Below are 25,575 nucleotides of genomic sequence, written 5' to 3' on the forward strand. Positions count from 1 at the left end.
ATTCAAATAACGGTTAAATAGCCACGGTAATTCAATAACGCAAGCCCAGAAACATTTTAAATGAGCCATGTATTTATCTGCATGTTTATCGGTTGTTGCGAAACAGAGTTATGTCACATCATCCATCCCACTGAAACAGGGATTCCTGGAATCAAAGTTGCAATTGCAGTTGGGTCACAGTTGTTTTAGATCATCGTGCACCAAATGCCAGCAGGCTTAGACACTGAAGTGGAGGGAGGCTGAGATTTACAGGCACACACACACTTTTAAGGGGGTAGACCACCACACACACATACCTAATTTGTCATGTAAGACCTGATAATTCAAATAAACGCCCAGCCCAGCAAGTGGTAATAGGAAAAATAGTAACGCATGTCAGTGTTTCAAATAAAATAGTGCCTTCGGCCTTTAGATGAGAATGCACTGGTGCCAGTTAGCAGATGCCACTCCATTCAGTTTGGACGTCGGCTAATCGCTGTGATTGTCCACAAAACCTTTCGGCAACTGTGCTGTCTCTGCAAGTCATCAATCCACATGAGGGGGGACGGAAAAGCATATTGAGGAGACATGAGTTAATACCTCAGCTCTTCAGTAATCTCATCCAATACCGTGAGCAGAGCCTAACACAAACACAAACAGGCAATGAGTCAATTAGTCTTTAAGCAAGTGGTGGATAAAGAGACTCTCCTCCTACCACTGTGGCTTTAGACAATAGTCTGTCTTTCACTGGTTTAAGTCGTGGCCTTTGGCCCTAGCTGGGGATACTAGCATCTTTAGCTGTTTTTCTATTTACGTCCTGTCATGACATGCCTTTGTTCGGCTATCTCACCGCCACGTGGCTTTATCTAAACCAATGCAGACTATCGGTCGCACTTTGGGATATCGCAGAAAATCCCTTCCATGTGGTGATGATCATCAACATAACTGTTGTAGGAAGACTAACTGGGGCTTTTTGTCCTCCTTGATGATGTTTTCATTTTACACAGTTGAAATCATGGAGGCTTTTAAAGGGATAGTATTGTCAATCGTTTTAGGAGGCAGCAACAACTGTTGTTTCATTTTTATTTTATTTAAACGATCTACAATGCCAAGGGCCCCCTAATATGATAATCCCATTGAAAAGGTCCTTCTCCTTAAATAGAAATGCTAATTAAAAAAGCTATAAGCGATAAAAGCTATATTTTCATACCGTGTGAAAAAAGTGAAGTATGAAGACATTATACTTTTATAATACTATTATTATGTTACTGTACTGAAACCAGTGTCATTTTTATATCATATATATACTAGTAGGGTTTTATTCATATTTTGAATTTTTATATTTTGAATTTTATTTCAAATTTTCAGATTTCATTGTAATTTTTGTTTATTTTTTGTAAAGTTATGTGCTTTTGTCATTTTTATTAGTTTTTCAAATTATTTTAGCCTATGTGTTTTGTTTTTGTAATATTACTAAGGTGTTTCAGTTATTTTATTTCTAAATTTGTTTCTAATTTTTTTATATACTATTGTTAATATTTTATATTATTTCAGCTTCATTTCAGTTCACAAAAACCCTGACTTAAGCAAATTATTAAAATATTTTCAGAAAAATACAGATTTTGTATTATTATTATTATTATTAAGTGTATCTTTTTACCCAGTGATCCTTTTTCACAAAATGTATTTTTCCAGAGCAGTTTTGCGTTTAACTTTGATAGCCATAAAATACACAGACTTGGGTTATCTAACAAGTTTTATTTAAGCTGCTATAGTAAGCAAATAATATAAAGGCTCGGCATAAAGTAAAAGCACCCTCATCGTCTTGTTAAGAAATTTAAAACCTGATTCATTTGTCTAACCAGTTGTTGCTCTGATAACTTGCTTATATGGAGACCTTGCTAATTGGCATGTCCTGCTGAGTGGCTTCTCACAGGCCACCTGAAGACAGCATGCACATCACATGAGTGAGATTCTAAACACATTTTACATCGTCCACCTCATGGCTTTTACCATGGTTCCTCTGAACCTTGCGAGGGCAGTGATTCACATGCCAGAGGCCGCAGTTAATCTGTAAGGTGGTGTGGAATGCAGGGGGGTTTGTCCACTACTGAAGTCAGTTTACTCTGCCTCTGCTCCCTGCGCCTCTGAAGCGTCCCGGGAGACCGTGGCACCTGTCTCATGGAGCAACTGCTTAAACGCAGACACAGCCTGCCCATGACACAGATGGCTTTCAGCATGCCTTTCTCAAAGACTAAAGAGCAGCATCTGAACTGTGAAGCATGTGTTTTATTTTACTATCATTCTCTTATCTTTATTTGAACATTTGATCCCATCTTTAGTTTCAAACACAAAACTCCTAACAAGCATATCGGGCCGAAATCTTAAATCTCCATTTAAAAAAAATAAATCTATTGGTTTTACTATTGGTCACCCATTTTTATTTTTTATATTTAACGAATGAAAAGTATTAAAAAGAGCTTGTGACCAAACCTCAAACTGTAAAACCTCATAACTCCACCGCCTCTATTGTGAATGAAGTGCTGCACACAGTTTGGACCGTCTCTGCTTGTTTGCAATGCAAGGGTAAATAAACAACTAGATGTTTGAGTAAGTACAGTGCTTTCCTTACTCAAGAAACACTGTAAGGCGAATGTTTTATGCATTTGATGAGTGGAGAAGAGTGTCTTATTACATAGTGTACACAAGACGCAAGCGGCGAGACGCAACAAAAGCAAAGAACCCATTATAATCAGTGATGCTGCCGACACGACAAATCTGATGCCCTGTTTTATTTCTGGCATACTCCAAGCACTATATCGTACTACTGACATGAAGAACAAATAGATTTGAACAGTCTCTTTGCCACGTCTGGTGTATAAACGGTGTAGCATTTGTTGTCAAGTCATAGCCGTGCTGTCTTATAGCCTGTGCGTAGCACTTCATCTTCAACACAGTTTAGGAGGGACTCGATTTTGTCCATCAGAAATTAATTGGATGCTGTGGATTGCTATTGCTGTGATGACATATGAGTGTCAGGTGACCAGTAAACAGGTCATCAGAGAAGAGAAGAGATGTCGTGGCAAGGGGCAGGGGAAGTTGTTTTGATTTGAAGATTACAAGGGTATATGAATAAAAAAAATTGTGTATGGATAATCTCAAATTAATTATAATAAATATGGCAATATTCCATAAAATAAAATAACATTGTCCATTTGGATTTAACTGTGACTTTAAACAGGCAATAGAACCCCAGTCAAAACATTTAGACATGTCCATCAATAGAGGGCACTGCATTGCTTAAACTGTCTATTAGGTCATGATTCTATGTTTTTTTTGCAAATAGATATGAAGGAGCAGCAGAGCACTTCAGGTCATTATAAATCAAAATCATTATAAAACGGCAGATTTGGCAATGTCTATTAGGCCTTTCACACTGTTGTGTAATCATTTTTTTTATGTTTATTTAGCAAAATAAACAAGAATGAGGAAGTGGGTGCAAAGACATTTATAAAGTTACAAAAGATTTTTATTTTAAATAAATGCTGTTCTTTTGAACGGTCTATTGAATCCTGATTTTTTTTTTATCATGGTTTCCACAAAAATATCAATTAGCACAACTGATCTTATAAAGTTTCCTGAGCAGAAAATCAGCATATTAGAATGATTTCTGAAGGATCATGTGACACTGAAAACTTGAGTAATGATAGAATAATGAAGTTCAGCTTTGCTATCAGAGGAATAAACTCAAACTATTTTAAAACAGAAAACAGTTATTTTTATATTACAATAATAATTTTTCACAACATTATTGTTTTACTCTATTCTTGATCAAAGGCTAAGTGCAGCCTTGGTAATCATAACAGACTTTTTTTTTTTTTAAATAACAATAAACCATCTTTCTGTCTCACATTGTATATACTGTGCATCCATCATCTTACATTTGGATACAATATTTAAAAAAATGTAAATGGCTTTTTTTCTGTACGTTAATACAAAAACCTGAAAGTTCAAACTACATTTTTAAATGTCTAAAAAAGATCTGTATAAACACCAAAATGCATTAATGATATTTAAGCATTTACAGTCATTTTTGTGCCTTCATGTGAGAATTTGCACCTGTAAATGAATACATCATGGAAGAATTTTGCAGCATAACATAACCCTGGAAATCTGGTAGTTTAGTTGCTTTAGCACTATGTCTAATATACAGCTTGGCAGGAAATTATGGCAATACTACTTTGACACGTGTAATGGCATCCCTCAGGGGCTTGATATCTATCTACAGTGAGAGAAAGGGTGTCAGTTGTGTCACTTGCACTTCTAACATTGTGGGGTGTTGGTGTGAACCCCGAAGCATCTTGAGAAGTGCTGTTCATTGGCAGAGACTCAGGCACTTGAGCAGTGTCACTAGACCCTTAGTGAATTAGGTGTTCATTTTGCACTTAATGATACTAACTGACAATTGGGAGTATACTTGATTTACTTATACTTATTTTGTTGTCAGATTTTCGGTTGTGACAATTTATTTAAAAAAAATGCTCTTGCAAATAAAATAAAAAATGCATCCTTGTTGCCTTCTTATATTTGTCCAATTGTAGAATTATTATAAGTAATAAATAAAAAGAAAATTGTGAGAAAACGGGTTATACAGGAGGCTGGACCATTATAATCATGAATAGACTAACTCCGAACATGTTAATCAGAGTAATCCAAAATAATGTCTTTGTAAATAAACGCACTGTATTTCAACGCTGTATAACTTGGTTTTGTCCCAGTCCTGAAGTGAGGTGCGTTTGGCACCATCTACTGGTATTGTCTAGTAACTGGTGTGTGTGTGTGTGTGTGTGTGTGTGTGTGTGTGTGTGTGTGCGTGCGTGCGTGCGTGCGTGCGTGCGTGCGTGCGTGCGTGCGTGCGTGCGTGTGTGTGTGTGTGTGTGTGTGTGTGTGTGTGTGTGTGTGTGTGTGTGTGTGTGTGTGTGTGTGTGTGTGCGTGCAGGTGTGGCTAGCGGGAGTTTGATGTGTTTGGACAATTTGCTCTTTATATTAGACTTAAGACTACTGATGAAATACAGAACAGTTCCCAGTCACGTCTTCTGAAATAGTCTTCCAGTTGAACGGTGATGGAACAGTCTTTATGACTAATGAAAACTCTTACTACTAACCTAGGATTCTCCAGGTCTCGTATGTAATTACTGCACTGTTAATTAAACTAACTTGAATGGAAATACCCTTACTAAATGACGATCAAAATTAGCTGTGAGATCTTTATCATTTTAAGTAGCACTATTTGTAGGGATGCTACTTTGTAATCGGCCACTAGATGGCCCCATGTGCCACTTTAACCGTAAAGTTAACAAGAGAGTAAATCATTGTTCATAGATAGACTGAAATTTACCATTATTTACAAAGCTTTCATACACGCTTTTTTCTGTATTTGTAAGTTTGCAATTGTATTGTAGATCCTCTTTTAGCCTGTTGTGACACCAAATGATGACACCATGGCAAAACAAAAGTATAGTTTTAAGTAACTCCTTGCTGTATTCTGAGTGTTTGCCATAGACTGTAAAAAAAAAAAAAAAGTGTTTGCATGTTGGAGACTGAATTTACAAGCCTACAATGTCTGTCCGTAATGTCTGTGTTTCTCTGCCTCATATGGAATTTGTTCTTGAACATTCCCCACTTCACATCCAGACATGATGGCTAAGTGTGTTTATACATAACCATTTGGCTTCCAAATCTAATAAAACGTCTATATTTAGATCTTTACAGCAATGTTCTCTCTGTTTTCATTCCGTTCTCCCACTAATTCTAAATATCTTGATTTCACGTCATGTTCGCTCACAGATATGACCCATGAAGGGAAAGAAAAAGCTGCTAACAACATTAGCTCATAAGAAAGGTGCCTTGTTCGATATTTCATTATCACGTGAATATCTGCATCCACTGTTTTTCTTTTCAGGCATTCTTTCTCTGGATGTCATATGGACAGGAAAGGGTTATCTGACAGGAAGTGGAAGTCCTCCTGCCGCCCCATCCTGTAGCTGAAGGCCTGTGAGCCAGGAACCCCTGCTCCCCGTCCCCCCCTCCCCGTCCCTCCGCAGGGCATGGCTGCCCGCTTGTGTTTTGGTAATCTTCATCCACCCTGACCTGCTGGCCTGCTCCTGGCGCCAGCAGTCTCAGAGCCCCCCCACACCCCCCGATCCCCCTGGCTAATTCAGTCCAGCTGTTGCAAGGTGCCTCGGCCACCCCCACCCGTCACTGCACTTGCCATATCCTTCACTAACACTAATATGCTGCCTTTGCGGAAAAGACAGAGCGCTTTTTATGCTCTTGTGAGAGCAGGTATAAGAAGAACCTTGTAACAGTTATTTAGTAAGTAAAAGAAATCCGTTCAGGCTGACTGAAGAGTTTCAGTGCCACTTGACCAAAGTTTAGATGAACCAGAAATCAGTGCAAGCTTTAAAACATAACATTTAACATTTAAAAATAATTTCCTTCATTTATATTTTTTCCTGTCTTCCAGTAAAAACTATAAGAATCCTTAAAACAAGATAAATAAAAGTTTATTTTGATATTATATCATACATTTTATATATTCTATACATATTTATTTTGTTTTATTTTTCATTATTATTAGTTTTTTCTTTCCCCGCTATTATTATATTATATTATTCATATGATCTTTATTATTATTTTTCTTACTCCACTCTTTTTTTCTTTCTTTTTTAACCATAAAATTCCCTATACAAACATTTCCCTACCAATATAACACATTTAAAAAAACATTTTAATTTTAATTAATCATTTTTGCCATGTCCTCCAGGAAAAGGTCTAAGAATTCTTAAAACAAGTCAATTAAATATTTATTTTTTCTATTCATATTTTTTGTATTCATTTTTTTTTAAATCCAGGACAAATCTGAGCATGTGTTTTCCTTTTCCAAAATCACACATTTGTTCAGTTTGCTTCTTGATCTCTTTGTTACAAATATAAGAACATAAAAAATCCAAAAGATGTGTTTAATTTCCCGCTGAAACGTATCAACAGCCGCTCTCGCATTAGCATGAATGTGAACAGACCCTCAGTTGACTTGCCGTGTCCATATTGAAATCACATGCAGACCATGAGCTCTCTGAATGAGGAGATGATAGAGAGGGCTCTGTTTCCTCTACTGTGGATGAGTGCAGAGGAATGCAGTGCTTTAAGAGACCTCTATCTCTGCTGCTTCGCAAGACTGTGGGAATGCACTTGCTCGGTTTTGTGCGTGTTTATATGGGAGTGATATAATTGTGTGCTTTGTTTAGAAGTTTGTTTCAAAAATTGCCTGTGTTTTAGTGGCCGGTGCCACCTTGCTTGTTTTTGCCAAAATGTCCTAAATGGGAATAGTCTATAGAGACATGGAGCTTTTGATGTACCTACCACACCCAGAGAGAGAGAGAGAGAAAGGGAAAGAGAGACAGTAGGTGAACTCATGTGTAATGTTGGCTCAAATGGAGGTCAGGTTGCTGTGGGATTTCCTCCCTCAACCCTCTGATGTTCTCTTGTTCTCCTCATCCCTCTTTTCTGCGTTTCCTCTCTCTGACCCTGTTGAGATTTACAACACTAGTTCTCATTGTGCACATAAAACTTTTTCTTTCTTTTTTTTTACGAGTAACTACACAATTGAATTAAAAACAAACTGGGGACTATTTTAAAGTTGCATTACACGAAAGTTCACTTAGGTGTCAAGCAACTCTTTAATGCATGCATTTAATGCATCCTTCTAAGCAAACACCAGTGTTTGTTTTGTGAAGGGCCATTTAGAGGGGGATTCGAGCTCTCTGGTCCATGCACATAGACTCAAACCACTTAACAAACCGACCATATCACAGAGACAATGAAAATCCCCTTCCTGCTTCGTAAAAGTGAGAAGCCTTTTCACAGCTGATGGCCGACAGGTGATTGCACAAGGACGATGACAGTGTTTGAACTGCAGACAGGTGTTTGTGCCATTTGCCCACTTCAGACTTATCACTGGGGTGTTAAAAGTGAGGGTGGGTGGAGGAGGGCTGGCCGAAGCTTACTGGTATGTGAGCAAAAGCCGTTATCCTACAGTTCTTTGATCTAAGGTGTGAATGTCCGGCATGGTGGGCGAGTGTCATTCATTTAGCGTTTCGGTGAGAGACGGGGTTCTTTTGATAGAGCTCTGCATTAAAACAGTGCTGTGAAAGGCCCGCCGGTCCACGTTGCTTAAACACACAACTACCTTTGTGTGTGTGTGTGTTGTAAGTGAACATAGAAGCAAAAGAGGAAGAGCGTTTCTTATACACTGTTACCCAGCACTATACGATGATGATGAATCCTATACCTTTTAGAATATCGCAAAAAAAAGCATTTTCTTAATAACTATCTTTGACTTTGTCAGCAAAAATGATCTAAACATCTTATAAAACACCTATTATTATCTTTTTAACAGAGTTTTGCTTCTCGACATATCTTGTTTAAGGGATCTATGTATATTTTCATTTAGTTTTTAAATGATTTTTTTTTTGCAGTAAACTCAATTATAAATGTCCTCCCAAGGTTCACTTATTAGATCTCCCTCTCTTTCTAGATTTCATGGTCACCATCGAGTCTCTGAATCGCAAACTGATGTCAGAGAGAGTAAAGGAGCTGAATATAGGGAAATGCGTTGGTCTACACGCCATGACAATATTTAAAAACACGAAGAAATTTTCGATTTTAGTCTGTATGTTCATGGCTCATTACAGTCTTTATATTTCAAGGCAAGCCAGCATTCCTATAACCCAAAGCTCAGTTGGGTGGCAAGTCTTTCAGCATTCTTTGCGTGAAGCCTTTTTACTTTTGGGAAGGGAAAACAACAAGCTGCAGTAATCACTTCAGCATGAGAGTTGTTAAACTGACAGAAGAGAACAAGATGGCAAGAAGATCTGCTTTGTTTAACATATATTCATTAATTTTAGAAGGTGCAAGCGTGTAGGGCCGCAAATATGGGCTATGCTTGATAAGCGACGCATATGGAGCAATTTTCTCTTGGGGGGCCCCGAGAAAAATATGCAGAAAATACATAAACATTATATTCACGATAATGAGCCTTTTTAAACCCCCCAAAAGAGGGATGTCCGGAGTCAAATCTCACATACCCCTGCTAGCATGTATGAGAATATGAATGCGTGTGTTTGTGAGTTTTGGAGGAGTTTCATCTCATTTCCTGCTCAAGATCTCTGACATTAATGAGCGAATCCCCCCCTCTCATAATATGTTAGTTTAGAGATTGTGGGTTGTCAAACTCTTCCAAACAACAGGATGAGAAGATCAGAACGATGCCTCATATGAGGATTAGAGACTGCCTGTAGATCAGGGTGACTGTGAGGTTGCAAAAGGCTTCTCGGCATTACTGGGCTGCTGTTTGGTCTCTCTGCAACAAAAGACCACCCCTGGACGTATGCATTTGTGTTGGGGGAAGGTGCTGGTGGGTTGCATGATGTTATGTGACAGCTGTAGATATACTGTGCATGCTTGAGTGTTAGTTTGAGTTAAATTGTTTGGTTAGTTCGGTAAACTGAGAGCCAGCCCACGTGATTATAAACAGCTTTTCATCAGCTTTGCATTAATTTCTGTTCTTTATATTTGAAGGACAGTTGTTCAGAACACACCCAGTCAGTAGTTCACGCCCCCTTTTACAGGTCGACGACAACAGGAAATTCAAGAGTTAAAGTCTCGAAATGCCGTGAGGTACCATTGATCTAACAGTAAAGTTTCGACACTTGTCCATCTGGGGTTGAGCCTGTGAATAACGGCACTCTTTTCCCTCTGCATGTGTGAGGAAAAGCCTGGGCAGTGGGAGCTGAGCACAGGATACAAGCCGCTATGCTCAGGAACAAGTTAAGTACGACCTGCGAGCCAGACCTAAAATTGGACTTGCATCCTCGTGCCTCACTTCCCTCTCTAGCTTAGTTTTTCAGCCAACGCCTACGTTCTTTTTTACTGTCAAGGATTTTTCTCTTGTTTTGGCAAGAATTTTAGTCTCGAGTCATTAGGCATTTCTACATGACTTTAAGCAATTGATGAGGAGATTTAGAGCAAGTGGTGTGGGTCATGGTCTTAAATCATAATTGGTACAATATGTCATAAACGACTAATAATTCAACAAAAAACATCTGAGGAATTGTTATTCTATTTGACCTTAAAGATAAAAGCATGTGATTTCTACACTATAGTGGCAGCCATTGGAATTGCAGTCTGTTTGTTTGAACTGCCCCAAAGGGTCGGATATTACAACATTGTTTTTTCACCTTATAATAAGGTTATTTTTAGTTAATGCAGGTACAATGAATGGGCAAAAGACAATACTTTTACACCAATTATTAATCTAGGTTAAAGTTAATTTCTACATAATATTTCAAGCTCTATAAATTAACATTAATGTTAATTAACATTAATCAATGAAAATGAATTAAAGGGGTGGTATAATGCCATTTTCACAAGATGTAAAATAAGTCTCTGATGTCCCCAGAGTGTGTATGTGAAGTTTTAGCTCAAAATACACCACAGATATTTGTATATAGCATGTTAAAGTTGTCACTTTTTGAGTGTGAGCATAAACGCAAATTTTTTGTGTCTGTCCCTTTAAATGCAAATGAGCTGCTGCTCCCGGCACAGGGGGCGGAGCTTCAACAGCTTGTGTCCTTTTACCTCACACAGACATGCACTGAACATTTCTAAAACTTTTTGCCTTTTATGTTCAAACCGGAGTCAGACAATGATGGAGAGACTCAAGAATAAGTGACAACATGAAGAAGCAAGAGGACTTTTCTGAATGGTTACTTGATGAATTTACGTAGCTTATTATGTGAAGTTATCTTCTAGTCATTGATTAGCATATTCTGTCTTGATAATCTTTAAATTGTGTTCCCGGGGGCGGGGTTTATGTCAATTCTAGGGTTGGTGATGTCACTAACCCGTGAGGAATGTCGTGTAGTCCCTGCCAGCCCTTTGTTGTAGTCCTTAAAAAGCAATTTCTTTAAAAGCAAATATTTCCCTTTGCTTTGAACTTTGAGTTTTGTAACTTTGCAGATGTCGTTTATGCTCAAACAGCAACATTACACACTAAACAATAAAGTCTGTATCTTACCACCCCTTTAACAATAAACAATATAGTAAATTTTGATTAAATAAATCTCAAAATTCACTTTTTCATATTTTTCCATAAGAATCAATATTTTTTCTTTCACAAAATTATGCTAACTTTATGCTTAAAACTAGACTATTTAAAAAAACTTTATCTTGTCTTAAGGAAGTTTATATAATAAACAAATGAATAATTTATTAATTTGTTAATTTTTTGCAGTGAAGTTAATTACAAATGTCTTCTTAAATTCAAATCATAAATATATACAACATGTTGAATATTCAGATCAGAGATCCTGCTTTGTCAGGGGAACCCCGAGGACAAATGCGCACACACTCTGTAGATTGTTGCTTGGAACAAAACGATACCAAATCAGAAACTGAGCTGACGGAAACATAACACGACTTCATCCGTATCGTTTCTGTAAAAAGCAGTCCAAACACTATTATTGTAATTTCTTCTTGCCCGTTTGTTTACTCTAAAGTCACGTTTGACCGTGAGAAATTTTGCGAGATTTCCTGTGCTCACAGTCGGGACTCTGGGGCCAGTTGCATAAACATAGCCAATATATTAAGACTGTGTCTTAAGTAGCGGTTAGTCAAGGGGCAATCAGTCTTACTTTTTAGTAATCAGACCATACGTTTATATGTAACAAATGCATTTGTAACCATTTTACACACAAGTTTAATCAATTAACAAGGTAAATGTATTGTGTACAAACATTAAACATTATGACTACCTGTTACATGGCTGTAAAACAGCAGTGAAACCTGTTTAATAACAGTCATTTTTGCAATAGCTGGTACCACTAGTGGGCAGACCTTTAGGTTCAATAGATATAATTAGGAAGGTTACTATGAGATGCTTCTTGAGCACCTTCGTTTGCTATCTGAGTGTTTGGCAATGTATTTTGGCGTTTGATTTGAGGTTCAAAATCAGTGCATGGACTGAAATTAGAGGCTTCATGCTCTCGCTTAATGTGGATCTCCTCGCTGCAGTCTGCTTCCTGTCCTGAGGTTTACACGGTTTATTTTTCTCAGCATGACCCCCACAGTTACCCCAACCCCTGTGTGTGTGGCAGAGTCGGGGCCAAGGGAGCCCAGGCGCCACACATTCGCGCTCGGCTCTCCTTCCCCTCGCTTCTCACTGGAACGGAGACCTCAGAAACACATGTCTCTGATCAAGTGCAGTCTGCGTCATTGGTTAGTAAACACGCAGCTCCAGGAAAACCAACAGAGAGCACATTCATCTTCAGCAACCCTGTGACTTAGTGAGTGTGTGATTCATTATTCTGTAATAAGGTCTCTCCGCTTCTCCAGCGGCCCTCTGGCAAACTCTGAAGCTTTTGGAGAGGGAGATGAGGGCCTTTGTTTGCATTTTGTTTGGTGGTTTTGTTTAGATGCTATTGTTCATGGGAGACCTCGGAGAAGTTGCTGCAGAAGTCTCTGTCTGTAATTAGGCTCATAGTGTTCGTAGGGCACATCTGATGGACAGACATTGAAAGATGTGGGTTATGTGAGGTGAAGTTTGAGATAGAAATGTGTGATTCTCTCATCTGTCAAGTCCTGCATCCTTATAAATAAACAAAACTTTGACATTAAACTGCGCTCAGTTTCTCATGCCACTGATTCATAAGTGTGTTCTGTACGTCTGTTAACCTGAAATAAAGGAAATAAATCTGAAAGGAATTACACTCGATTGCATAGATTGTGTCCACAACCTTAAAATGTATGTATAGGAAGTCATCAAGCTATGTCTGAATCCATTATTTGTAGATCTGTCCACTTAAATGCCTCCATCTGGTACATTTTAAAGGTGGCACAGATGTGTCCTTCGATGCTTATGATTTCCCCCAATTCTGATCTTGCGGTCTGGCATTTGTTTGAAAGAATAACAATGCTGTCTGACGGAGCATTTGAAACCAGCATGGTAATTTATAAATGAACATTTTTGCAGATGAAAGCATAGTACCTTTTTTTTATTTAAATAGCTCTCTGCGGAAACTACAAGCAACACAATGCTATATTTTTATATATAAATATTGCTGTAGTTAAGACAAACAGTAGTTAAGCCCCATCAGTCTCTTCAAATTCGCATCTAATTTTGTGTTTTTTAAGTCATTTCAGAAAAATCCCTACAACATTTTTATTTATTTAATAATTTATATATATACACCATATATATATATACCATATATATATATATATATATATATATATATATATACCATATATATATATATATATATATAATTATTAAATAAATAAAAATTTGTAGAGATTTTTCTGAAATGTACAAAATATAGACTAAAATATACACATTTAGATACACATTCTAATACAATTGATTTGTCTGAAAATGACAATAAAATACACACTTTTTTAGGGGTTTCTCATAAAAAAAAAAAAAACTTTATTTGTGTAGTGATTTTTCAGAGTCGTGCTGTGTACGTCCTCCACATACCACAACGACGGTACCGTTTCAGAACCACTGTTATATATCATCAGATGTGACGTTACAGTGCCTTGGAAGGCGGTCCGAAAGCAGTTTCTTTCATACTTGAACTCTGTCTGTTAATTCATTGACTGACTGGCCAATGAGTGCCTTCGCCTTCTGACACAGGAGACATAACAGCGTTCTGAGGTACTAACAGCAGAGATGCTTGTAATGAAGTTTAGAATACCTGTGGTGAGAAACGCGTGACTTTTTGCATTCAGTCGGTTTGACACAGACAGTATGGCGGCGTTGGAGCATTCCCTCAAGCGCTATTTTGTCGTGGGTGCAAAACCCTTCGTGTTTATAAGAGGCTGACAGCTTCTTCCTGTATCCCAGGCCCCGAGCCCCAAGTCTTGGCCAAGGCCCTTGCAGCGCTCTCCCCCTGACTGAGTGGGAGAGCAGGCGTAGGAGGGAATCTTGAGTGGGGGGATGGGGCTCCGCTGCAGTCACTGAACACTTGAGCCCACTTGTTCTCTCCCTGCAAAGTCAGGCCAATGTAAACTCCCATTTCCTGCCTGGGACTTTGGGTGTCTCTGAGGGAGAGAGATGATCCTCATGTGAAGTAAGGCAAAGACGCATCATGCTTGTGCTCAAATTTAGCCATGCAAAGTTGAGCAAGAGCAAAAGAAAGGGAGTATAAAAGGCACACACAAGCCTTGAGAAAAGGGCTGGAATGTTAAACACATGCTTTATGGCAGCAGCAGCAGCCACTTTTGGTAAATTACAGTGAACGTTCTGGCACTTGGGAACGCGCAGTGGGGAAGGAGTTCTCCGATTTCAGAGCCAGACGTCTCATTATCCCTTAGGAACGACTGTATGAGAATGCATATTTAGTTTTCATCTCTTAGCACAGAATATGCGCTAAATATTGCTGCGGGTTGCGTTACAGCAAACTCTCTGGCGGCACATTGACGTGTTGGCTCACCGCACACTTTCCAGGTTTGGAAATGTGCTTTTTTTTGGTTGCCTGGATAAGTTTGATGAATCAGATATACTAGCGTGTGGTCTCTATACCTGCTGACGAAACAGAGTCGAGCTTTATCAGGAATTTCTTCTTTTAAGTTTCCCACAGCAACTCCGATAACGTCATCTCATTAGACCGCCTCTCCCTCCCCTCTGGGCTTGTTACAAATCGACCACATGTAACTCTTCTGCTTCCATTTCATACAGATGTTTTCCTGTCGGTTTTCCAGAGCGTTTGGAGGATTGCGTCCTTCCACTGTTGCACTGCACCTAAAGACGAATGAACCCCAATTGCGTCACCAAAATGTGAAGCTTAAACAATTCTTTCCAAACCAGCACCCCCCCCCCCCCCCCCCCCAAGGATCACACTTCACTGTCGTAAACTACATGTCAGCACCTGACACATGCATTCCAGAGATTGTGATTGTCTGTGAGTGGTTGAGTGACTAAACGGGAAGAGGCTCCTCATACTAACACTCTTTCAGACGTTCAGATCTGGGACAGCACATGGAAGGACTTACCTCATGCTCCACAAACGCACCTACACTTACAATGAGAACTCACTCTTGCTCCTGACAGCAGCTGACTCACTGTCTGGATTCAACAGTTCGGTCTGATTAATGTAGACCTGTTTCCACTAGGAGCTTACAGCACAAGTGCTGTTGGGAGATCCATTTTAGCTTTTCACATCCTATGAGAGTATGGAAGCCTGTTTCCACCTCAGAGTAGAAAATTAAAAACGTAATTGCGATGTAAATGATATAAACTCACGGTTCTGAGATAAAGTTACTGTCGTGAGATATAAAGTCGCAACTGCGAGATTAAAAAATATATATTTTGAGGTACAAAGGCGCAATTGTGAGATATAAAGCTGCATTGTGACAAAGTCGCAACTGCACGATAGAAAATCACATTGTGAGTGTCAATTATGAGAAACAAAGTTGCGAGATGTAAAATCACATTGTGAGATTCAAGGTCACAGTTATGAGAAACAAAGTCGCAGTTGTGAGATATAGTCATGTGAGATATAAAGTTGCAATTGTGAGATATAAAGCTGCATTGGGAGAAATAGTCACAATCGTGACTAAACGTTGTGAGATTCAAAGTCAAAACTGAAAAATAAAGAGATACAAGTCACATATAAAGTTGCAATTGTGAGATATAGTTTTAATTCCAAGGTGGAAACAGGCTTTCATAGCAGAGATTTGATCCTAGCTCAGTATGATTATTTAGTCATTACAGTTACACATGCCAGGTTTTGAGGTCAGCAGATAGAAGCGCCTTACATCAATGCAGCATACACACGCAACTCTTCCAACGCTCGTAAGCAAAGCTTCCAACATGAAAATATTTATGCAAGACATTCCATCAGTTTGCCTCACAGCAATACCTCCAGAGGCAAAAGTAACAGTTTGAACGAACACAGAGCGCTCAGATGACTAAAACGCCATCAGGTCACAATGACATCTTTATGTCTTGTATATAAAACGGATCTGCTGCACTGACAAAAAGATCAACACACATCCGTATTCATAAGCAGGCCAGGAGTCCGTTCTGGGTAAACCGTTTTGTTTGCGGAGAGCGAATGAGTGTGTGCGTGCAGTAGGACAGGTGTGTGGGGCAGGTGCATGCAGTTGTCCCTCTGCTGTCATAGTGCGTTCACCTGCCACCCAGCAAACATAACAGTTACAAACCAGTGAGTCACTCCTATTCATGGGAAATGAAGCACCGCTCTTCCTGATAATGCATTTCAACAGCTTCAAATAGCATGAGCCGTCAGATTACCAGTATGAGTCTTTTTGACGCTTTGTAACTATGGCGAATCCAAAACAAGTGAGCATGAATCAAAGTCTTTGTATAAACTTAAATTATTTTATTGGGTGGAAATGATTTGGACAAATACAAAAGAGACATGAAATGTATATTTTTTAAAAAGTATGCTAAAAAAAATTGCACTGAACTTCAATTTCATTAAAAAAAAAAAAAATCATGCATGAAATTGTCAACATATTAGGGTTGAAATGTCCACTTGCATTGTGAACAGAATATGAAAAACATTGATGGCTATTTACTAAGACTGTCTTTTTCTTCACATCAGATAAAAATACAAAGTGTTGCATGTCATCACTTGAAAAAACATTGAGGTACAAAAAAAGAAAAACTTTTTAAATTACAAAAAGTAGCATGGCTTTGGTTTAAACGTCCAATCATTTGTTTTAATAGTACACAATGACAAGACTTCAATACTCTTTGGTAAACTGGAGTGCATTTTAAAACTCAATCCCTGTACAACAAAAGGAGTGATAAAGGACACAGAGAGTAAAAAATAATAATAATAATGTGTGTGTGGTGAAAAGAACAAACATCAGTAAAAACAAGCGAAGAACCATGCGCATGCAGGTTACAACCCACTAAAAACAACTAAAAAACAACACCACAGTCAACTGTGGTCCATTACAACTCTGTGTGTTTCTAGAGAAATTGGCAGACGCCACCTGTTATCAGAGAGATGTGACAGTCAGGGCCAGGGCACCTGTTAACACACTGCCTCCGCACCACAGAACAGCTGTCTGTCTGTGTGCATATGTTTGCGTGTGTGTGTGTCATGCTGAGAGACATACCCTACCATAGTGAGCCCACCCCCAACCTGACAGCAGCTGTCCCTGCTTCAGGACTCCTAGCTGAACAGCTATTATACTTTTAACATTCATAATTCCTTCATTTGAAGTATTTTGGTTAAGAAAAAAAAAAAAAAAAAAAAGTCTGACGTGGCATTTTGGAAATGTATCGACGTTATGTTTAAGAAGTCCGCTTAAATGCCGCATCATCCTTTTCATGTTGCACATTGCATTTATGCGCGGGTGTTGAGAGAAGCGCACGGTCATTATTATCTCACACGGCACCGAGTCCTGAAGTAGAATAAAATGTCTCCCGTGTCCTCAGGCCGTGGAGGGACAGCAGCCGGCAGTGCTGTGTTTCTGCAGCAAGGACATGCGGCTGAAGGTGCGAGAACAGGTGTTGCACTGGTATTTCTTCACATCTGCGTGGGTCTGCAGGTGCGCACGCAGGTTAGAGCGGTCTGCGAAGGCACGGTTACAGTGTGGGCAGGAGAACGGACGCTCACCTGAGGGGAAAAGGCGATTTAAAGCTACCGTTAAATATCCACTTGTAATCATAAATGTCTGTTCTAGAAGTACATATCTTTGTAAAAAAAACAACATGTTGTCTAAGTAGCTAACAGTCACATGGTAACCTGATTGAATCAACCACAAGTACACAAAATAAGTGGCTACTCAGCCAGGATGATAACAAGTGCTCCTTGGCATTCTTGATCAACTTATCTTCGCTTATCTCTGCTCTCACACTAGTGATTGATAAGATTGTCCTATTGTGTCATTGTTAAAAAGATGTCAACACAATGAGTGATCAATGAAAAGCAATTCTATTGAGGACAAACTCACTTGACTGAGTGAATCACTAAACTAACGGTGTTGCATTAATGAAATGATTGCGAAAGGAGATTTTAGAGAGTTCCAAAAGAAAATGTAAGATATCTACATCTTTAAATTATAAAGACAATGCAAAATTAGCAAGAACCATATTAAGTGCTAGTAAGACATTTTGTAAGTTTGTTGAAGAAAAAAATAAAAACTGATTTACCTGTATGTGTGCGAATGTGTCCTCTTAACAGCCAGGGTCGGGAGAAAGCCTTTCCACAGGTGGGACAGACGCATGGTAGGGTGTGTGAGCGGATGTGCATCTTTAGGGCACCGAGACTGTTGTATTCTTTGGGACAGTGCTTGCAGAAGAAGGCTGGTCGAGTGACTGGGACGGTGGCCTCGCTCTTGTCCTCTCTCTGTCCTGCCCTGTTCTTGTTGTTGCGTCTCGGCCTGCTGGTCTGTTGGGGGTGGTAGGTGTCTGAGGAATCTGGGCTCGGTGGGTCTGATGTGCGCCCTTCATCTTCTTCCCCGCTGCTGCTGCAGCTGACGCTGCTGGACGGGGAGCTGAGGTCCAGCGGGCCCTGGCTAGTGGATGGGGATGTGGGATTGTGCAGGGAAGGTAGCAAGCTGACATCCCAAACCAGTCCAGTGGTCAAGCAAGTCACTGGGAAGTCATTGCTGACTGCTGGAAGTTCTGCAAGTGGGTATCTGTCTGGCAGAGTATCTGATGGATGAGAGGAAGAGAAAATAAGTTCCTAATGATATTTACGACCATATTAGTGACTATATAATTTTTGGACATGGTTTTTATACAATATAAGTGATTGCCAGTGAAAAGCACAGGACACTCAGTTGCAACAGAAGTAGAAACTCAAAAAACACATGTGCATCACATGCAACCAGATCCAGTGAAGAAAGGGCGCTGTGTATAGATGGAAATTCCACAAGGGAAATTATCGAAAATACAAATGGCAAATTGATTTTTTTTTTCATTAAAACGATTTTTATGTAAGGCCTATATTAATATGTTCGATGTATCGATGACACAAATGCAATCCCCTGGGTACTTTGATTAGAATAACTAATTAAGTACCAGTTGTAGCTACACTTTACAATCATTTTACGTTTAGATCGCTTCGAATTGTTTTAAAGGGAGCAAAACTCACCGTTCTGACATTCCAGCTCGCTGTAGTTTGGCCTCTTGCTGGTGAAATACTTTTTTACCAGGAAAGACCGAGGCATTCTGAACTCTTTAAGTTTTAACAATCCAGTCCAATTATTTTTCACGGGTAAAATTTAGCTGAAACGCTCCGCGTCAGATAGTCCTTAAAATGTAGCGTCCTCGCCAATCCGCAGTTCTTGTAACGTTAACACTGAACACTGATCTGAAATGGACTACAATTAGTTAGTCTGTACTTATTTAAAACAGTCTGACAGACTGAGTGGGTATACGTCCATTGGACCCGCCCAAAAGAACAGCCTACAGCCATCGCTGTCGTCAGTGTTTCATTTAATTACCCAGCACTTGACTGCTGCCTAGGTGTGAATGTTCCCAAGCGCACTTCGCAGGTAATACACACAAGTGAATTGTTTAATTCGTGCCTATCAAGATCATGCAAATTAGCCAATCTAAATTCATTGTTTACTTCGCGGCTCCAGGCCAATGTGTGTATAAAGCCAGATCATTGTTCATTTAAATTAAAGCTTTTGTGAAGGAAATGTTTGCCATTTCCAAAGTATGCACAATGAAGGATAATATAATTAGCATGTGCAACATAAATCTGTAGTCTTCTATTAAAAACAGCTATGCCAGACCTGGTTTGTACAGATGCAGCAATGTTCACAAGCTGCCATCACGTTTTATTTTATCGTCAAGACCATTATATAAAATACACTGAAATGTATGTTCTGGAGATGTTTTATTAACTCATTTTGATAAGCTGACAAGTGCACAATGCACTTTTCAACAGATGCCAGGACGAGCCTGGAATGAATTTGGTGTGTGAAATAACTATTTTGATTATGGCTCCACCTTGTGGTAATAAAAGTATTTTTCGTCGTTTTTAACGGTTTTCTGGCGCCCATGAAACAAGTTTGTGTTTCCACAATGTTTGATGAAGTGCACTAAAAACGCTAAAATCTTCCATTACGTGTTTTACAGGCCCAATATAGGCTTATCAGTTATATTTAAAATTATTTAACGTTAATTTGGCTTATTTAACTTTATTTAAAGAGCAAATCTTTTGAGTGTTTTCCTATTTGCTTACTATCAATCATATTTGCAAAATTACCACGTTCGTTTTAATTATATTCATGGATAATTTATTTGTGTCCATGAATTTTGATTTAAAAAATGTTTAATAATTTCTTTCTACTATTCATAGAAAAGTCGTAATACTATAAGAGGCCATAACCCTGATAATAACAGAACTGCAAGAAAAATACGAGTGGTTATTATTAATGGAAAATAACTTACATTTACAGTAACTATTTAAAGGCGCATTTGCTATGATGCGGAAAGATGTTGTAAAATGTTAACGTTAACGTTACACAATTGAAAATTTAACCTCCGTCATTGACTCTTTTTCCATACAGTGTAAGTGACTAACGTTAGACTCTCTGCTAATATTCCCATTTTAGTGTTCCACAGAAGAAAGAAAGCCATATTGGTTTGGTACATAGGCTTTGAACAACATGAAGGTGAATTGCTCTGGTGAGTCTGGTCTCCATGTAATTCCCATTTCCTACTGTCCGAGTGTCCGTTGACCGTTGCTGCGGCACATTCTGCAGTTTTCAAATTTGATGATTGACACGCCCCTCGACATGTCCAACTCCTTTCCTCCACAACTGAACTGGAATCAGTTTTTACTTACGGTCGACCCGTGAGGTTTATAGTTTAATGTTTATAAACTGTTCCCAGGTCAGCTATAGATGAAAAACGGATAATACGCCCCGTTAAATTCTGGCTCCACCTCTCGGTTTGTGTACGAATCTTATTGGACTAGCCCACAACAGTAGGCGGAGCTACTTCGCTGGGTATTTTGTTTTTATTATCAGCTGTTCGTTGGGATCTATACTGCGGTGCTATCATCATCATTTGCAAAAATAAACAGAACAAAAGAGCATATATTCTGCACCTCTACCTCCAAAACTACCAACAAAAACAAAGATTATTTTTTTTAACGAATTAGACGGCGGAAAATCGATTGCTCTATAAAGAAGCAGGTAGTATGTTTTACTTAAGCCTCTATTTTAGCGAACTGTTATGTGAGAAAATCTGTATTCGTAAATTGTTTTGTTTTTTGCCTAACGTTATATACAGATGTGTATGTATCACACATGCTCATACCATATTTCTTAATCGTAATCTATAGCCATATAACGCTGTTTCATTGATTCATGTGATGTCTGCAGTATTTTTCATTTACATTTCTTTTACAAAAAAATTGTTTATGAGTTACTGTGCATTTGTAGCCCATCGCACAAAATTATAAATGAGTTCCCCTTGTGTCTTCCTCGACATCTGGATGACTAGTAGCGAAAGAGCAAAACACAAACCATCGCATCGACATACAGTAAAACGTTATTGATAAATGCTGCTAAATGAATCCTGCATTCAAAAACAAACAAACATTGAAATGAAACCATTTCCACATGATACAGATGCTATGTTTTCGGAGAAAATGTAGGTATTGTTTCAATGGCACACCGCCCAGCTGGAGAACGACAGATGGACTCCAACAATAGAGCTGGGGTCCAACAATGCACTCCCAAAATTCAGTTCATCCTTCTTTGTGGCCTTATGAACTAATAGTAACGTTACACAGAAATGGCACTCACATTTAGAACAACTAAACTGATGACTAAAACCACTATGTTCACTGAATGTTTTGAATTTTTAAGTGTGCATGGATGGGGAAAGCAATTGTGTAAAGTGCTTATTATTATTTATTTTTTAAACTCATCCCTACTTTATGCCAGGTCTGTAAAAGCAAGATGCTATTTTATGCCATGTCTGTAACAAAAGATGCTCTGATTTCAGAATGAAACCTGACCTCAAAATGAGTTATGAGTTTAAAATAGCTCGTAGCCTGATCCTGTCAGGTGTGATTTCTAACCAAGCCTTGATTAGATGATATAATTAAAAACCGAGACTATCACAGTGTTTACATTTATTTATAGTCACATTTTTTCTTTACCAAAGGTCTGGCTGAAGTCGCTCTGCTGAGATCTGCCAGAGAGACCCGTGTACAAGGCAATCCAGTTCACCATCTATTATTAAGTACAATCACACGTCATTTATAACCATGTTTCAACGGCTCACAAACCTGCTCTTTGGAAGCGTGAATGAAACAACTCAGGAACCAACTGTACCAAAACCAGGGTCTCCGGAAGTGGACGAGGAGGGCTGGCTCATGGTCAATGCAGCTGGTGAGTACAGAGACACACATGTCTTATATTCATACGAAGGAACGTCCTAGTGCATTTAATTCAGGGGCTGCAAGTAATATATTTGTAAATAATTTGCATTCACTTAAATAGATATGCAAAAATGAACATTCTGTCATCAGTAACTGTGTTTTGTATCCATACAAAAAGTCAATAAATGTGTGGTTTTGGACTCCACTGATTTACATTGTATGGACAAAACTTTCTTCAAAATATCGTTTTGTTATCTTATTAACCACAGATAACAGTTGTCTGTGTGATTGTGCCTATAAAGCCTACTCTTATCATATTTTATACACATTTTTCTAAGGCCTCTTATGGTAACTTTACTGAAAACCCTGTTGTACAATACTTAATTCCTTCTGTTGTCTACATTGCTGTGTACTAGGAAAAGGGAGCATATCACCCCAGTTTTGGTAAAGCTGCACTGGCTACCGGGTATATATCTGATTCATTATAGGGTGTTACTCTACGTTTATAAAGCTGTCCATGTCCTGGCCCAAGAATATATTACTAATTGAATTCATATGAATTCATGTAGACCTCAACAATCACTTAAATGTTTACTTCTCGCATTTCCTAAAACTTGCTTGGAAACTAAAGGGGATCAGGCTTTTTCTGTTGCCAAGACTGTGGAATACCCTTCACCTGACATCAGATCTGCACCCTCAATTGACATTTTTAAATCTCCATTGAAAACGCATTTGTTTTCTATGGCTTTTAACTCTTTAAATTTTTCTTTTTCTTTTCTTGTTACTATTGACTGTTGTCTTGTGTTCTGTTTTATTATTATTTGTTATTATCTGTAGACTGTTTTAACTGTACAGCCCTTTGGTCTACTTTGTAGTGGAAAGGGCTTTATAAACAAACTAGACTTGAGACTAAATGATTGTTTAGCAAGTAAAGGGTCTTGCAGCATAATAAAAAAAGGGTTGTGGTTCACATGTTGTTGTCGGTTTTGCGGTGTAAATATAAGAATAGCTTTTATATTTTTTGTAATATTTCAAGATGAACACTTACTGGATTGAAGCAGCATAGGTTTATTTGATTTGTCATACTTTTGGTTATATAATTATCAGCAACTGCAGCAAATTAAATATTTGGGGCTCTGAATAACAGTGAGGTGTTTTTTTTTCTCCTCAAGTGTGAGCTCCATAGTTTTTTGTTATTTTGTCTAAAGGTTCAATAATCTGTTAAATTTAAAAAAAATGTTTTTAAAGATCTGACAATTATTTATCAGGCTTTACAGGGTTCAGATACAGCTTTCTGTGGTAACTGTATTATTATTTTCTGTAGATGGAGAGACATCCTCTGAACCCAGTGAGGTGCAGTTCAAGTTAATAAGAAGTACTGAGAAATGTGCTGCCAGCTTGGTCAGTGATGCAAGGTAAAACCAATACATCTGCTCAGAGATTGCAATCATTATCACTGCATTTCTACTGTTAGGTTGCATTGACATTGACGGTCAGTATTGGATTGACTTGAAATGGTGTTTTGTTCTCTTTCTAAAGCATCGTAGACCCGGAAGTCCCTGTTTCGCGAGGTGTTCGAGTATCTCAGCGGCTGGTCTCTCAGTCCGGGGCTCTGGTCAAAGTCACGCAGGTGGGCCGGATACAGCGCGCGCAGGCTCGGGCCAACCGCCACAATCTAGGCCGCAATTGCATTCAGCGTCAGAACCACATTCGTCAACGTGTTCCCCAACATTACTCTCGCATACACCGCGTGATCCTCCACCAGCCTGGCCGTCGCAACTTTAACTACTAAGATCCAGAGAAAGTCAACAAGCACGCAAGCACATGCAAGTACCTTGGTGCAAAATAAAAGCTTGATATGAGAATGTTTGAATCATTTTTATTTTGTTATTTATAATGTAGGGTATAATAAACCCAGTGGCAGCTAAAATTATGCCTCCAAAAATTATGTTGGCCATTGGAAAATTGTTTTTACATGCTAGTGTACTAGACTGTCATACAGCAATAAAATTAAGTGAATGACTTTTGAATTATCATGTGTTCTTTCATTGTAACATATAACTTATATAGATCATGTAGTGAAATCACTTTATATTGGTGAAGACAATAAAGCAATGGGGTATCAATGGCAATCCATTTCAGCCAGTTTACCTCGTTAATACAGATACTTACTTTCCAACTTGACCGTCATTTATTTATAATAAATAATAGACTGTATGTTTCTAAGATTGCAGAAAGCGTTATTATCATGCAGTGCACTATAACAGCCACGAGGGGGCGCCTAGTGTGGTCTAGTCATGGAGCCCTTTTCCATCTTTCTGTGGTCAACATGACATGTTCAAATCTATAAGGCATGACTCGATGACTGTCTTCCAGAGTGTATTACAAAATCATAAATCATGTTCTTCCCCACTCTAAAAACGTTTTTAGTTCAACTTTATAATATATATAAACATAAAAGTTTAATGATGACATTTAGTTCTAGCTATGTATTCTCAGCCATTTGTACTGGGCATTTGTTATGATTTATGCTCTTAGTAAAAAATAATAATATTCACATTCTTTTAGAGCTACAAGAAACTTTGACTGTTTGATCTTTTTCATGTTTCCACATGAATCTCTGGCGTGCTGAGTGGTTTGCTGGATGTGAAATATACTTTAAGTTATTTCTCTTGTTTTCCCCAATTCATTTTCAATTAGAGTAGAGACTAAAGTTTGCAGTTTATTGGTTACTCTGTTTTGTTTCTTTGTTTCTCGGCGAGGACATCATAGCCCTGCAGCATAAACATCACAGATTTCCCAGAATGCTGCTGTCATGTGAACGGGTCATTTGAGTGCATCCAATACATAATCAAACGTGTAGATGGTGTTGCAGACCAAGATGGTGTTGCAAAGGTCTCAACTGTTTACTTCAGAGCCGTTAAATATGTTTTTCAACGGCTCTGGTTTACTTGAAGCTGGACATTTGTTGCCATCTACGGCAAAATATTGTGGTGTCAACAATTCCGAATCACATGTTGCTAATTGTTTCTTAATGTTTATCTTGTACTAGTAAAGTGCAAGTCTTATTCTATTAATAGGGAAATATAAAGGTAATCTTTACCAGTTATATAAAAATCTGTCAAAAGATCTCATGCTATCA

The 25,575-nt window shown here is 38.5% G+C and overlaps 2 protein-coding genes across 7 annotated transcripts in view; one reads left to right on the forward strand and one right to left on the reverse strand.

Annotated features, from left to right (window-relative positions):
• The window catches only part of tp53inp2a (tumor protein p53 inducible nuclear protein 2a), a 43,300-nt gene extending 18,389 nt beyond the window's left edge, over nucleotides 1–24,911 (forward strand). For 2 of the 6 annotated variants that reach the window (XM_079596867.1, XM_079596869.1), the window contains 4 exons: nucleotides 20,653–20,725; nucleotides 22,217–22,443; nucleotides 23,758–23,848; nucleotides 23,973–24,911. In XM_079596867.1, the coding sequence (XP_079452993.1) occupies nucleotides 22,320–22,443; nucleotides 23,758–23,848; nucleotides 23,973–24,225 (468 nt within the window). In that variant the 5' untranslated portion in view covers nucleotides 20,653–20,725; nucleotides 22,217–22,319 and the 3' untranslated portion in view covers nucleotides 24,226–24,911. Of the gene's footprint in view, nucleotides 1–6,198; nucleotides 6,216–19,510; nucleotides 19,582–20,652; nucleotides 20,726–21,020; nucleotides 21,238–22,216; nucleotides 22,444–23,757; nucleotides 23,849–23,972 lie in introns of those variants that run through there. The other 4 variants (XM_079596870.1, XM_079596868.1, XM_079596865.1 and 1 more) reach the window with 4 other exon arrangements.
• On the reverse strand, nucleotides 17,319–19,481 carry snai1a (snail family zinc finger 1a). Its single transcript, XM_079596864.1, has 3 exons — nucleotides 19,179–19,481; nucleotides 18,233–18,736; nucleotides 17,319–17,696 (listed from the first exon to the last, which is right to left on the reverse strand). Exons 1-3 carry the CDS (start codon nucleotides 19,252–19,254, stop codon nucleotides 17,512–17,514), a joined length of 765 nt encoding a protein of 254 aa, XP_079452990.1. The 5' UTR covers nucleotides 19,255–19,481; the 3' UTR covers nucleotides 17,319–17,511.
• Nucleotides 24,912–25,575: the final 664 nt, after the last annotated feature.

Source organism: Phoxinus phoxinus (genome assembly GCF_949152265.1).
Source record: "Phoxinus phoxinus genome assembly, chromosome: 22".
Lineage (NCBI taxonomy): Eukaryota > Metazoa > Chordata > Actinopteri > Cypriniformes > Leuciscidae > Phoxinus > Phoxinus phoxinus.

Bases quoted from the DNA above. Each gene is read 5' to 3' on its own strand.
- snai1a (XM_079596864.1), bottom strand. From the start codon at position 19,254: ATGCCTCGGTCTTTCCTGGTAAAAAAGTATTTCACCAGCAAGAGGCCA. The intron at 18,737-19,178 runs GTGAGTTTTGCT...CTCATCCATCAG, and splicing joins CGAGCTGGAATGTCAGAACG to ATACTCTGCCAGACAGATAC. The intron at 17,697-18,232 runs GTAAATCAGTTT...TTTTCCCCTCAG, and splicing joins ACACATTCGCACACATACAG to GTGAGCGTCCGTTCTCCTGC.